This window comes from Eriocheir sinensis, chromosome 5, assembly GCF_024679095.1.
Source record: "Eriocheir sinensis breed Jianghai 21 chromosome 5, ASM2467909v1, whole genome shotgun sequence".
NCBI classification, from domain to species: Eukaryota; Metazoa; Arthropoda; class Malacostraca; order Decapoda; family Varunidae; genus Eriocheir; species Eriocheir sinensis.
Genome location: NC_066513.1, coordinates 7,808,752 through 7,824,160, shown reverse-complemented (window position 1 = coordinate 7,824,160; position 15,409 = coordinate 7,808,752). Strand labels below are relative to the sequence as shown.

The window sequence follows — 15,409 nt, the reverse complement described above, 5'->3', positions numbered from 1 at the left end:
CGATCTTCCCAGCGACACCTGTTCAGTTGATAGATCGGGCTTCTTTCGCGGTAGAGATTACTGTGCGGGTATAATCCATGTAGGCGTCCAGTAAACCCCCTCTTTTCGTAGCAGGAACTGCAGTTGAGGGAAGAAACGATGATGGTCTTGTTGTTGCGGTAGATGTCATCGCCAGGAGAACCGTCTTTGTAGCTGAACACGTAGGCGTCCGACATGGTGTCCTCTGGTATACTGGTGAGTGATGAATAGTACCGCTTCAGCTGATGGCGAGGGACGAGTAGCGAACCATCGTCCCATCTGCTCTCTCTTATAAGCCCGCTCGGGGCACCACCGTGTCCGAGCGTGTTCGTCCTCGCCTCCGGCATTTCTCTCTCCATGACGTCGCCGCCCCTCTGTATAAGTCGCGCGTCCAACGCGGTTCAGTATCTACAACGTCCATGATTCTGTTTCTTTCTTGAATCACAATGTAGGACTGCACTAGCACATTGGAAAAGCGGATTTAATATGGGTCCCATCTGTAAGTTGCCAACGATGGTTGTTTGGTGAAACCAGATCCCTGAATCTTTTGCCGCACGCGCGTATTTTTTTTATTTCGCTAGGTAATACACCCGTGGCGTCAATGATGTGTTTTATATCAGCAATGTCAGCAATCGTTGGTTTTGACTTGCATTAGAGAGTAAATTCAACATGTACAGGATATTGGAGGATCGAACAGAAGACAATAGGTTGCCTCGGCTATCCCATTTTACGATGGGATTGTCTTTTATTCGTTCTAGCATCATATTGACGTATGGCACGTCGATACTTTTAACATACAGAGGTATTAAATTACTTATTTCAGGATTGGAGGATATCTTGTTCTCCCTAATCCCTGTGACTCTAAGTTCCACGGGTGGTAGTTTTGTGGTTTTGTATACACCAGATCGCGATATTTTCTTTTTTGTAGCTTTTCTTTCTTACAGAGCGAGACGACGGGTTCAATCTTGTAGGAGTGCTTGGTCTTGCACCATGGGAGGACACGACAGGACCGCTGCTGCTTGCTGGCACATGTTCAGAGACCGGCATATGATCGGGATGGGTCGACTGCGGGTTGAAACACGATTGGCCGTTGACCCCGGACTCGTGGAGTTGGCGCATTTAGGCTTAATACCCGTTAAAACACGCTCAGCGGTAGACTCAGGAACAAGATAATACGTGCGCATTATCCAAATAATTTTCCGATCAAGGAAGCGGCAATAGGTAGTATAGCAGCTAATATATTACCGCCCGTCTCGATGTCAATATAAGTCTTTTCTTATGGAGAGGAGTTTTCTTTCTAGCTATGGCACGTATGTCTTCCCGATAGTTACGTAATTTCTTGATAACTTTGCTATTGAGGGTGAGGTGCTTCTTTAACAAATTGGAAAATATTTCAGATATACAGTTCAATTGTTCTCGAGCTGCTTGCTTAATAGCACGGTTTCTATCTTTTACTTTAATTTCTTCAAAAGTAAGACAAAGTTTTTGTGTGCACTGAGGAGTGGTGTCTTTTACGCATTTTCTACAATATCATTAGCGTCAATCCAGCTGTTGAATGAAGCAGGGTATCCCAACCACGATACAAAATACTGCTTTTTCCTTTATTTTTCGTGAACGCAGTATTTTAATATCGTATGTCTCAGGCAGAGCGCTTAAGACGAGCTCTGGCGCGTAGAATATCCCTGTATTGGTTCTCCAGACAAATCTTCTAAGAGATAAGTTCTTGGGCGATTCTTGTGTTTAATTGATTTTATGCGAAAGAGCTCGTGAGTATTTTGCTGCGTGTATCCTTTATGGAATACAGAGGAACGAGCACTTCCAACAAGGCGAACTATTTCCCCAACTGCCAGTCGAGAAGTGATGGAAGACGCTGGTTGCTTAGGGTTTTTATACATTGCGTGGAATTGCCGTTTGATTGCAGATGTTATTTTTAAGTTATGAATATCAATGGGAGTTTGTTTGTTCTTCAGTCCAGAATGGAGCGAGCGGTTGTAGGCACTGACCATGTTTTGCAGCTGATCAATATATCTTGAAGAATTTTGAGACGTGATGAACTTGTAGATGCGTGCTTTAAGTGTACGAATGGCCCGCTCTGCCAAGGCTGCTTTGATCTCACTTGAGTACACACTGTATAGCTTAATGCCCCGGGAACATAAATAGTTTCTTACTTTTCGATTCCAGAATTCTGTGCCCAAGTCGGTGTTTAATCTTCGTAAGCCTTCAGAATCTTTATTTTCCACCACTTGTTTAAAGGCCACGAGCATAGTATTTGCGTCTTTATTCCGACACGGGACAACTTGCATATACCTAGAAAACACGTCTATGCATACTAACAAGTAGCCTATGTTATTATTTTCCTTTCTTATATGTCTCACGTCTGCTAAATCGGCAGCCATGATTACTTTGGGTTTTGAGGCTATTATCTTTGCCGGGAAATTTTTTAGTCTGTAGCTTATGCAATGTATATGTTTTATTGCTTCTCAAAAGTTGAATACGTCATCACGTGTTATTGCCGGATTTATACTTTTGCTTTCTCCCATAATTTCGCCTGAGAGCTTAAACCATAGGGTTCGTTATGTTGGGAGTATAGTGTAAGAGTTCCTTCTTCCTGGAGTTCACCATTGGAATACGCGTTCACCTGGGGTTCTCCAACAATGTTTGAGCGAAACTGTAGGGACTCAGGAGTATTTATACCCAAATCAACAAGAAGATATCCATAAGGACGTGAATATACAGCATATTTATATATATCTACAAACTGGTTTGCCTTCTCTTTCCCGAATATTTGTCTGCCCAGAGTGTGAATTTGAGATAAATCGCGCTGTCTTAACAAGAGGAAATGAGAACAGTTCAGGCTAATATTCCTTGCATGCTTTCCACCCATATATAGATTTTGAGTGATAAATATGCATGAAATATTGTTGTGCCGTCCGCGAGTAAAAGCATCAACCACAATTTTGTTCCTTACAGCATCAATGAAAATATCGTCAAGTACATACAATGTCCCTCTCCGATCAAACGTATCCTCGTTGGCAATTGGATCAATTATTTCAGACGACACTATAACTTTAGGTCCTATTTCTTTATTTCTTTGAAGAGGATGAGACGTTAAGCCACATATGACAATTTTTTTGAACTTTTCATGATACTTCAGAATAAGCTGCTGTACAAGTTCCGATTTTCCAGAGTTGCTATATCCTGCAACTATTATGCGCGCAGGATATTGGAAAATATCGAGAAGGTTCTCTGAATATGTCTCAGTCATAGCGGAAACTCTATTAATGATGGTAATTATTAAAGTATGATGCTTATATAGCACAGAATATGTGTGTGTGTGTGTGTTTGTGTGTGTGTATACAACAAGAACAACAACAACAACAACAACAATAGCAATTACCCTCACTTTGTGCATGCCCCCACTTCCGTCACCCCCGCTGACGGTCCTCTGACCGTCTTACCCCACTCCGTCACCCCCGCTGACCACCCTTTCTTCCGTCACCTCCCCCCCTCGCTGACCGACCTACTCCCGCTCCCGTCACCCCCCCGCTTCCGTACGCTAGCCTGAGGGGGGGTTAGGGCATGTGAATGAGTGAAAACAATTTTTTTTTTTTTGGGGGGGGGGGGTGAAAAGGTAAAATAGATGTGGGTAGGGGGGTCTAGATACCCTCTTCCGTAACCCCCCAAATTACCCCCACTCCTGTAACCCCGCTCACCCCCACTTCCAGTCCCCCTGCAAATTACCCCCACTCCGTAACCCCCGCTCACCCCCCCAACCCCCACTTCCAGTCCCCCCCGCTGAGGCAACCCCCACTTCCGTACATTTGTTACTACTAACATCGGTTATAGGGAAGATGCTGGAGTCCATAATAGCCAGGAACATTCGGGAGCATTTAGAGAAACATAGCTTAATTCACGACTCGCAGCATGGGTTCACAAAAGGTAGGTCATGCCTCACCAATCTCTTGTCCTTCTACAATAAAGTATTTGAGGCGGTTGACAGAGATGAGAATTATGATGTAATCTATCTTGATTTTAGTAAAGCGTTTGACAAAGTTCCTCACCAACGACTGTTGCTTAAATTACAGGCTCACGGAGTAGAGGGTAAAGTTTTGAACTGAGTCAAGGCGTGGCTTAGCAATAGGAAGCAAAGAGTGCAAATCAATGGTAAAAGATCTGACTGGGGATGTGTTACGAGTGGGGTCCCACAAGGTTCGGTATTAGGTCCACTTTTGTTTATTATTTATATCAATGATTTAGACACAGGAATTAGTAGTGATGTTAGTAAATTTGCAGATGAAACCAAGATCGGTAGAGTAATTGAGTCGGATCAGGACGCTAGTATTCTCCAAGGTGAACTCAACAGATTATATGACTGGGCGGATAAATGGCAGATGGAGTTCAATGTAGGGAAGTGCAGTATTCTGAGTGTAGGTAGGAACAACCCCTCACATAACTATTGCTTAAATGACACTCTCATAAGTAGGTCTGGGTGCGAGAGGGATTTAGGGGTCTTAGTGAGCTCTGATCTCCGTCCAAGGGCACAATGCATTCAAGCTAGAAATCGAGCTAATAGGGTACTGGGATTTATTTCAAGGAGCGTAAGCAACAAAAGCCCTGAAGTCTTCCTCAAACTATATTTATCATTAGTTAGACCTCATCTTGACTATGCGGTTCAGTTCTGGTCACCCTACTATAGAATGGATATCAAAATGTTAGAATCGGTGCAGAGGAGGATGACTAAGATGATTCAGGGGTTGAGAAACTTGCCATACGAGGAAAGACTCAAACAGTTATACTTGCATTCTCTAGAAAGGCGAAGGGTGCGTGAAGACATGATCGAGGTTTATAAATGGATGAAGGGCTTTAATAAGGGAGACATTCATAAGGTTTTGTTGGTAAGAGAACCGGGTAGGACACGAAGTAACGGGTTTAAACTGGATAAATTCAGATTCAACAGGGACATAGGCAAAAATTGGTTTACTAACAGGGTGGTGGATGAGTGGAATAGGCTTAGCAGTCATGTGGTGAGTGCCAATACAATTGTCACATTCAAAAATAGAGTAGATAAATTCATGGACAGCGATATTAGGTGGGGTTAGATACACGGGAGCTTAGGGTCAAAGGAGCTGCCTCGTAAAGGCCTACCGGCCTCTTGCAGACTCCTGCGTTCTTATGTTCTTATGTTCTTATCCTCTCTTAGCCGTTTCGGTGAAACTTTCTCTGTTGCGCTAGACATATCGAAAGCCTTCGATAGAGTCTGTCACAAGGCTTTGCTTTCTAAACTGCCCTCTTTCGGATTCTATCCCTCTCTCTGTTCCTTTATCTCCAGTTTCCTTTCCGGCCGTTCTATCTCTGCGGTAGTAGACGGTCACTGTTCTTCCCCTAAACCTATCAACAGTGGTGTTCCACAGGGCTCTGTCCTATCACCCACTTTCTTCCTGTTATTCATCAATGATCTTTCCATAACAAACTGTCCTGTCCACTCATACGCCGACGACTCCACTCTGCATTATTCAAATTCTTTCAATAGAAGACCCTCTCAACAGGAAGTACACGACTCCAGACTGGAGGCTGCAGAACGCTTAACCTTAGACCTTGCTATCATTACCGACTGGGGCAGAAGGAACCTTGTGTCCTTCAATGCCTCAAAAACTCAATTTCTCCACCTATCAACTCGACACAGTCTTTCAAACACCTATCCCCTATGCTTCGACAACGCTCAGCTATCACCATCTTCAACACTAAACATCCTCGGTCTATCCTTTACTCAAAATCTCAACTGGAAACTTCACATCTCCTTTCTCGCTAAATCAGCTTCCTCGAGGTTGGGCGTTCTGTATCGTCTCCGCCAGTTCTTCTCCCCCGCACAGTTGCTATCAATATACAGGGGCCTTGTCCGCCCTCGTATGGAGTATGCATCTCAAGTGTGGGGGGGCTCCATTCACACAGCTCTTCTTGACAGAGTGGAGTCTAAGGCTCTTCGTCTCATCAGCTCTCCTCCTCCTACTGATAGTCTTCTACCTCTTAAATTCCGTCGCTATGTTGCCTCCCTTTCTATCTTCTATCGATATTTCCACGCTGACTGCTCTTCTGAACTTGCTAACTGCATGCCTCCCCCCCTCCCGCGGTCCCGCTGCACACGACTTTCTACTCATGCTCATCCCTATACTGTCCAAACCCCTTATACAAGAGTTAACCAGCATCTTCACTCTTTCATCCCTCACGCTGGTAAACTCTGGAACAATCTTCCTTCCTCTGTATTTCCTCTTGCCTACGACTTGAACTCTTTCAAGAGAAAGGTATCAGGACACCTCTCCTCCCGAAATTTCTCTCTCTTTGATTCTTTTTTAGGAGCAGCGAGTAGCGGGCTTTTTTTTTATTATTGTTTCCTTTTTTTTTATGCCCTTGAGCTGCCTCCTTTGTTGTTAAAAGAAAATACTAAAGGTGGATGGTTAGGAGTATGAGGATGCTGCAACAATGATGGAAGTTTTGAGTGGTTGTTTTCAAGGAGTGTTTACAAGGGAAAGTGATTTTAATGGACATGAAGGGCCGAGGAAAATAGACAACTTGGAGGGTGTGGACGCGAGAAAAGCATTGGGACTGGATGGTGTGTCAGGCTGGATCCTGAGTGAGTGTTAAGCAACGAGCTGATAAGATCCAGTGAGTCATAGTCAGCTCACTGACAGAAGGGTGCTGTCCCAGGTTCAGTTCTCGGGTGGAGTGGAGATGGATGGGCAGTCTCCTTTAACCCGTTCCCCCTTGTCCACCTAGAGTCCCTTGATAGAGTACCGACAACCTAAGATTTAGACGCCATTATTGGCCCTGTTATTCGCCGAGCTTTTCATACACTCGCACACGTCTCTTGTATTTGTTCCACAGCCATACGGGTCGTCCACAAAAACTGAGCACACTTGTGCCAGACCTGCACACCTTTCCCTAACAGTCAGCTCGGAGCCATCAGCCAGTGAGCTCTGGGAAATATAGATAAGAGAGAGTTTGTGTCTATACCAACAAGTGTCGGCAACCCACCATATTACTCTCATATTTTACCGTAATATGGTCACCAGCTGCTGGAATGTGCCGTAAGAAGGTGACAGGAGATTATTATAGCCTGTGATAAAGGCGCGTGTCAAGGCTGGCTGCTGACGACCTTGAGGCCCGTACCAAGATTCATGAAGGTCGAGCCGCGTACCTTCCCTTCGACAATGTAGGCAAGGCCTCAGACCGTGCCTTCAATCCTTACCACAAGTCGCTCGGGAAGGTAAATGCACATACACACACTGCAACCTTCTTTTCACCTACCAGATCCAATGCACGCACACACATACAAACACACAGTGCTATCCATGGAGATATAATACCTCCATGGTGCTATTACAGCCATAATATTGTCCATTTAATTCCGTCTGTTCACTCGTAAACGTAGATGTGGCACCTGCGCATTGTGAGTTTGTGATTGCGTGAAGATCATGAATGTTTGTGTATCCAAAAATCCTCAAACCATCGTATATGAACTGCAAACAGAAGATTTGCATCGATAATATACCATACAAGGACACGAAGAAACAACTTGTATATCAAACAGATAGTTTGATCATACTCGAACGATCTATAGCCTTTCAGATACTCATATTTCATCTCATTAAGGGATATAAAGTGACAAACGACTCTGCAAGTGTCTCTACATAAGGAATTTTAATGTTGCATGTATAAATAACATGGGTAGCCTAATATATTTAAAATAGCCTAGCATCACATTCAACAGTTATTATTTATTATTTCATGTTTTTTCCCATTATTAATCGTTATTTGCATGCAGTAAATTATTAAGATACCCTTTGTTTGCACTTGTAGAGCCAGATGTCTTAACTGAAATGAGAAAGAATTTGAAAAAAACATAGATCGTTGGAGAATGCAAGCCACGAAGGTTCCCGCCTGGCTGGTACATCTGCGCTTTGAAGGCGCGTGCTACTGTTGTAAACAAGACAAACATATTCGCTGCAACTATAATATATGACTTTCCAATTAGGTAAAATATTTTATCAGGTTGTTTTAACTGAACCGCAACTATTTGCCACGCCAAATTTAGAAAATAAACATATTTTTCCTCGAAGGTCTGAGGGAAGACACGGGGTAGACCTTGCCTTCCCTTCGTCTCCCGTAGGCCTTCGTTCCAAAAATGCTAGTGACTATAGGTACGCACCGTCCTCCCCTTCGATCTTCGTCGCTAAACCTTCGTGACTCTTGGTACGGGCCTGAGAGGCGGCGCGCGGTAGCTCTCAGGGTACTGAGAGACTTCAAATAAGTCTGGGTGCTTCTCCTTGAGTGCTGCTGCTGTGATGGATGAATTAAACAATATTTGACGCTGTAAGACATTATAGGCAGCAGTTGGGGAAGTTTTTTTCTTACCTACAAATCCCTTCCTCGCGTGACCCTTCCCTGCTGGGAGGGACGCTGCCTCCTGAAAGTCATAAACTCCGTATTGATATATTCGTCACAGGGTACGTGGCTGACAAACTACCGAAGCTCCATCAACGCAAAGGCACTTTGAGTCCTTTCCGTTACCTGCCTTCAGTAAACTTTATCATATGGAGAGAAAATTAGTGGAGAATAATGATGTGAAGATGAATGGGGCACTGATTCCATTACCCACCATGCTGCTCTCTTTCTTGTGCCATATCAACATGTTACATTTTGCCTGAGCGTCAAAGTAGATTATAGAATATTGTAGGAAAATGTCTTCAGCATATTATAATGACATTGGTACCCATGGAAATGAAGACTGTGCATCATTATATATAAAGATGGACTTAACCTTATTGAGAGGAGTTTCTAGCTGAAGACCCAGCACATGAGCAGAAAGTAACCTATCACTGCTAAATTAGTAATATTTCCCCGCATTTTAAAATCTCACAAATCAGTAATAATAATGGAAACGGGTATCACAGTCATGCATAGCAAATAAATAAAAATAATGGCTTGACTTGGATGTGATTCTAGAGTTTCAACAAAACAGGTATGGCACACCGAAAGCTACCTTCCGTTCGTATAGCTATAGGGGATAGGTGTTTGGAAGATTGTGTCGATTTTATGGGTGGAGAATTTGAGTATTTGAGGCATTGAAGGACACAAGGTTCCCTTTACCACTATCGGAAATGATAGTAAGGTCTGAGGTTAAGAGTTGTACAGCATCCAGTCTGGAGTCTCCCAATTCCTGTTGAGAGGATCTTCTGTTGAAAGAAGTTGAATAATGCAAAGTGGAGTTGTCAGCGTATGAATGGTTAGGACAGTTTGTTATGGAAAGAAGATCATTGATGAATAATAGGAAGAGAGTGGGTGATAGGACAGAGCCCTGTGGAACACCACTGTTGATAGGTTTAGGGGACCAACAGTGACCGTCTACTACAGCAGAAATAGTACGGCCGGAAAGGAAACTGGAGATAAAGGAACAGAGAGAAGGATAGAATCCGAAAGAGGGCAGTTTAGAAAGCAAAGATTTGTGCCACACTCTATCGAAAGGTTTCGATATGTCCAGCGCAACTGAAAAAGCTTCACCGAAACGGCTAAGAGAGAGCGACCAAAAGTCAGTTAAGAGAGCAAGAAGATCGCAAGTAGAATGCCCCTTGCGGAACCCATACTGGTGATCAGATAGAAGGTCGGAAGTAGAAAGGTGCTTTTGAATGTTCCGGTTAAGGATTGATTCAAAAGATTTAGATAGACAAGAAAGTAAAGCAAATAGGGCGGTAGTTTGAGGGATTGGAACGGTCACCTTTCTTATGCACAGGCTGTATGTAGGCGTACTTCCATCAGGAAGGAAAAGTAGCTGTTGATAGGCAGAGGCGAAAGGGTTTGACCAGGCAGGGTGTCAGCACGGAAGTACAGTTTTTGAGCACAATAGGAGGCACTCCATCAGGTCCATAAGCCTTCTGAGAGTTGAGACCAGAGAGGGCATAGAAAACATCATTCTTAAGAATCTGAATAACAGGCATAAAGGAGTCAGAGCGGGGATGAGAAGGAGGAATATGCCCAGACTCGTCCAAGGTGGAGTTTTTACAGAAAGTTTGAGAGAAGAGTTCCGCCTTAGAGATAGGTGAGACGGCGGTGCTGTCAGGATTAAGAAGAGGAGGAAAAGATGAAGAAGTGAAATTGGAGGAGATACTTTATCCATGTGCAAGAAGTCTCTGGAAGAATTAGAGAGAGCAAGGTTTTGACATTTACTGTAGATGAAAGAGCATTTGGTAAGTAGAGAAATAGATTTGGTACGATTCCGGCAAGAAGTATAAAGATTATGGTTAGCAGGAGTGCGAAGGCTCTAGTACCTTTTGTGAGCTGCCTCTCTATCTTGGACAGCACGAGAACAAGCGTGATTAATCCAAGGCTTTTTAGCATAAGGAGTAAAAAAAGTACGTGGAATGTGTGCCTCTATTCCAGAGACAATCACCTCTGTGTTGTGATGCGCCCGTCTCTCTCCTGGAAGCAGTAGTCATTCCACGGGAAATCGGAAAAATACATCCGCAGGTCGTCCCAAAGAGCGGAAGAAAAATGTCTGAAGCATCGCCCCTTCGGTGGGTTCAGAGGGCGTACAGTAGCAATAGGACAGGATACAGAAATAAGGTTGTAATTGGATTGTAACCATGATACATCCAAGACTGGAATACGCACCAACAGTATGATCGCCAACTAAGAAGACAAATACATGGAAAGTAGAAAGGATTCAGAGAGCGGCAACAAACCTGGCTCCAGGACTAAGAAACTTAACATGCGAAGAGAGACTGAAACAGCTGAACCTACCGACACTGGAACAGATGGAGGAGCGAGGAGATCTGATTGCAGTGTATAGTGTGCTGAGTGGGATGGAAAAAGTGGTCAAAGAAGATCTTGTAATAAAGAATACTAGAGAATCAAGAGGCCGTGGAAGTAAGATGAAAACGGAAGACTGTAGATGAGACATAAAGTAGAACAGTTTTCCACAGAGTGGTGGAGGCCTGGAACGGCCTGGAAATGGTGTGGTCCCCGCAAAGACGGTTCATGAATTTAAGCCCAAGTTGGATTATATTACATATATAGACGGGACAGTACCAGCGTACCTCTTCACAACTAGGTAAATACAACTATTAAATACACACTAACCTTGATGGTGTATGAAGTGTTGGGTTGAAGGTTCAATATACGAAATCTCTTCTGTAGTCCCACTGTTTGTTGTTTCAGTCCTATGGCCTCTCCTTGTACTCCCCAGGACACTATGAAGGACTCAAGCTCCCCTTGTTGGGGGCTGTCCTGGGGGTAATCCCAAGTCACCAGCAGGGCAGTCCCGTGTGCCTCTTCCATTCGCAGACTGGTCACTTTCCCAGGTTCTGTGAAGCATAAGTGGAGTCACCTTTCCTTTGCAGTGTTAGAGGGACGCGCTGAGTCATGATGCGCACCTTGCTCTAATGTTAATGGTTAGAATAGACGCCCGCCGCTAAACGCTAACAATTTTTAGTCATCACCAAGTGGCCTAAAACTTCTTACATCCTATCCTGAAGATCACTTATCAACCCAAACTCCAGATTATTCTAAAAGAGGATCAATTATGAACTCCGGGGCCTAGTAGATGGCACCACTATAAAGACTTGCCTGCACCATAACAGGCCGAGGCGACGATCGGGCTCCAGCAAGAAAGCCATAGGACGAACATTAAAAAAAAAAAAAAAAAAAAATTGGGTCTTGGTCTTGGTTTAGGGCTCGATTACCTTATGTTAGTTTAGGTTAGGTTTGTTGGTGTGCATGTGTGCACATGCGTAATTAAGCTTATCCAAACTCACCCCAAAACCAACACAAAGACCAGGGCCAAAATGTTTCGTGCACCCTTGTATTCATTCTAGCACTTACCTCTCAGTCACGTCTTCGGCTTTCTACCATTTCCCTTAATATGGATCGAGAAGCAGTGCCACCATACACAGATATAAACACACACACACACACACACACACACACACACACACACACACACACACCGGTAGTTCAATCGGTTAGAGCGCAGCCCTGCAAGGTTCGATTCCCGCTCAGGCCAGATTCTTTCCGTTGACTAGGAGTGGTTATTGTCCCCCCTTGAGCAAGGGGGATGGGGTGTGTGGTGTGTGAGGTCCAGGCATTACCCAAAGCTCGAAAATAATAAGCACTTGCTCACGTCGTGAGGGTACCTGCTGGCGAAAGCGAGTCTAACTCGTGATCAGGCCGTGGTGATTTGCACACACACACACACACACACACACACACACACACAAGGCAACTGCTACTGCCAGGTGAATGCACGAAGAGGGGAGGCAAGGAAGGGAAGGGAGTCTTACCTCCCAGCGTGGTGGCGGTGATTTCAGACTCAGCACCGAGCTGATCCACGCCTTTGTTCTTCCCTCGAACCTGAGAACGACAAAAGCATTTTAGTACGTAAGCACACACACACACATTCCTCAGTGTCGCCCGCCCCACACCCCTCAAGAGTCTCTATCCTGGGCGCCCCGATTCACGCCCACGGCAATGAAGCAGCCTTAACCAACATCGAGGACATCACCAGGACGCTCATCGACAGGACGGCCAACATGGGCAGCCACGCGGCCCTCTTCTTCCTGTCAAGGTACGCAGCAGTGCCGAGAGCCACGTACCTGCTGCGCGCAGCACCAATCTACACGGCTGGAGAGTCCTTGCGGGCCATCGACGAGCTGATGCGGGAAGCTACTTCACGTAGCTGCAACGTACAACGCGACGGCGACGCGTGGTCTCAGGCCTCCCTGCCGCTGCGTTTTGGAGGTTTGATCGTGTAGTCGATTTGACAGTCCTATTCATCGCATTATCCGACCTTGCAAAGTGCTTTCCCTTCAATTCTTTTTTTTTTTTGTTGTTGTTGTTCTGGGTTAGTATGTGACCAGAGAGTAATTTCAGCTTGGTTGCCCAAACGGCAACCTTGGGGAAAAATTTTACAGGCAAAATTCGAAATGGCCGCCATCGAAATTGAGAATTGGCTCTAACTTAGTCAATAATGGACACTGAGACTTGATTTTAGTGTCAAACGATACATTATCAAGGGCGAGGAACTCGCCGGTGCCAACAGAAATGTGATTTTCGCTTTAAAAAAGCTCCATATGAAATAATTTTGAAATAAATCCAAAATGGCCGGCATTCAAACTTGAGATTTGACAAATACACCAAGTAATAATTATCAGAACTATTTATTTGCGGTCACAAAAACTTTTTCAAGTTCAAAGAATAATTTAATTCAGCAAAAATTATTCGTTGATTATTAACCCCGACCCATGCGACCCCTGACGGCATTTTTTTCTCTTTTCAGATCAGTCCGTCTCGCGCGTGCAGTCAGTGCAAGTCAACATGGCAACAAGGAGCTGCTTTCTGCCGTCCTGTGAAAAGTCAGGGCCCCTTCTAACATTTAAGGTCCAAGCCGTTCGAAAACTTTTAGAATCAGCAACAGACCGGAACGATGATGAAAAGAAAACAAGGATACAGGGTGTTGTAGGCATGGAAGGTGATGACGTTTCCCTCCAACTCCACAAGAGGTGTTACTATTCGTACACTTCGAGACATGTTGGAAATTTTTTGGCAAGGAAACGAAAAGATGATTTGTCAAGCAATGAGTGTGAACCCCCGAGTGGTAGAATCAGAAGGTCCCAGGTGGTAAATTTCGATTTCAAGCAGCAGTGTTTGGTATGTGCTCTGCCATGTTTGGCATTACGTAGATCCTAAGCATCCCGACCGATGGGACAAGGTCTTACGGTGTGAAAGAAAGGGACTTTCAGGTGCTCGTCCTCTCAAGTCAACAGTTTTAGATTATTGTCTCGATCGTGAATGAATGGGGCAGAGAGGTTTCAATTCGATGTCATGGAGTTCATGGTCTTGGAGTTGCTGAGGCGCAATATCATAAACGATGCTATGACAAGTTCAGGAAGATTCCTGCTCGTTGCGGCAACACTACGATGCTTGAAGACAATGCGATGCAATCAGTTATTCAGGAAATGATTGAAAATCGGAAGCATTCAACTTTGACATCATTGGAACTTTATGAAATGTATTCCAATTTCGGTGGTAAACTGACGCAAAGACAGATGTTTACTAGGCCTGTGGCACATTTATTAGTAGGTGATTCAGTAATAGTACTGAACATTGAGGGATGTGCATCTATTGTTGGGTTTCAAGAACATATGGGGAAGCTCTTCAAAATTGCAAATACAGAAACGGCTGATGAAGATCGAGAAGATCTATTGGTGAGAAAGATCCAAACTGGAGCCCGTGCAATCGCACCAAACAAAAACACGTACGACCTTGGTGAATTTACCTTCACAAAAACCAAAGAACAGACAAGTGCCACATTGCTCAGGTTGGTCTCAAAACTAGAGTCCGATGGAGAAACTAAGAAGGCATCAATAAGTCTCTCAATCCATCCAAAGCCACATCACCAAATCAAACAATCAAATAACTCTAGGCCTCGGAGTGAAACTCCATCATAAGTTTGGCAGCAGTGACCTAAAAACCCTGCATGCACATGGCTACACCGCCTCGTATGAGGAAGTCCTTAGATATAGAAAATCCGCAGCCAAATTTGTGAGTGAAAATGTTCAGACACTTCACCAACTCATGGGATTATTTCGAACTGTTGGCCTTGTGTTTGGTTGGTACGACAACTTTGACCTTCTGGTATCAACATCCAATGGTCGGCGAGAGACCCATACCATGGAAACAGAATTTCAGTTTCATCCAGCTGGAATTCTAGAGGTTGGGCAAGCATATCCTGGGCTTAGAAAACTTGAAATACCCCGTCTCTCATCTAAACAGGCTAAAACGGTTGGTACAAACAGATCTGTTCAACTTCACTCCACCGGGTCAAAGAAGGTCACACCTCCTCTTATTGTGGCAAGTAAGACTAACGGTATAGCTTACACCGATGCATGTGCAAGATAGTCCAATCTTGTTGCTGCCCAAGAAATGGATGCCCAGTGGCTGAACAGTCTAAGCCAAGGACAAGATGCCATGGAATGGAATGGCTTTAACAATCAGTGGACTAGAGATAATGGTGCTCTCCGCCCTGCCAGCATCTACATGCTCAGTCCTCTGATCGATACACCTCCGGCTCATCCGGACATGGTCCTCACAACTTTGACTTACATGCAGCAATCAATGCGTGACATGGGAATGACATATGTATACATTTCCATCGATATGCAGTTGTTTGCTGGAATCAGCCAGATCAGTTCCAAGATGTAATAGTTCATCCTGGAGGTACGCACATCATTCAGTCCTTCGTTGGCTGTATTGAAAAGCTGATGAAAGGTTCAGGTCTTGAAGTGTATGTGGCATCAGCATATGGTGGGCTGACTGGCTTCTTCAATGACAAGGATTGGGCGAA

At 44.4% G+C, this 15,409-nt stretch overlaps 1 protein-coding gene across 32 annotated transcripts in view; it reads right to left on the bottom strand.

Annotated features, from left to right (window-relative positions):
• LOC126983884 (receptor-type tyrosine-protein phosphatase F-like) overlaps nt 1-15,409 on the bottom strand; it is a 334,247-nt gene that overhangs the window by 252,183 nt on the left and 66,655 nt on the right. For 19 of the 32 annotated variants that reach the window (XR_007736281.1, XR_007736311.1, XM_050837047.1 and 16 more), the window contains 2 exons: nt 12,348-12,417; nt 11,149-11,372 (listed from right to left, as the gene is read on the bottom strand). The exons of 8 other annotated variants lie outside the window; for them this stretch is intronic. Coding sequence is in view for 22 of the 24 variants with exons in the window: in XM_050837047.1 (XP_050693004.1) it covers nt 11,149-11,372; nt 12,348-12,417 (294 nt within the window). In the remaining 2 variants the exon portion in view is untranslated. The remainder of the gene's footprint in view (nt 1-11,148; nt 11,373-12,347; nt 12,418-15,409) is intronic. 5 more of the 32 variants (XM_050837131.1, XM_050837189.1, XM_050837290.1 and 2 more) reach the window with 2 other exon arrangements.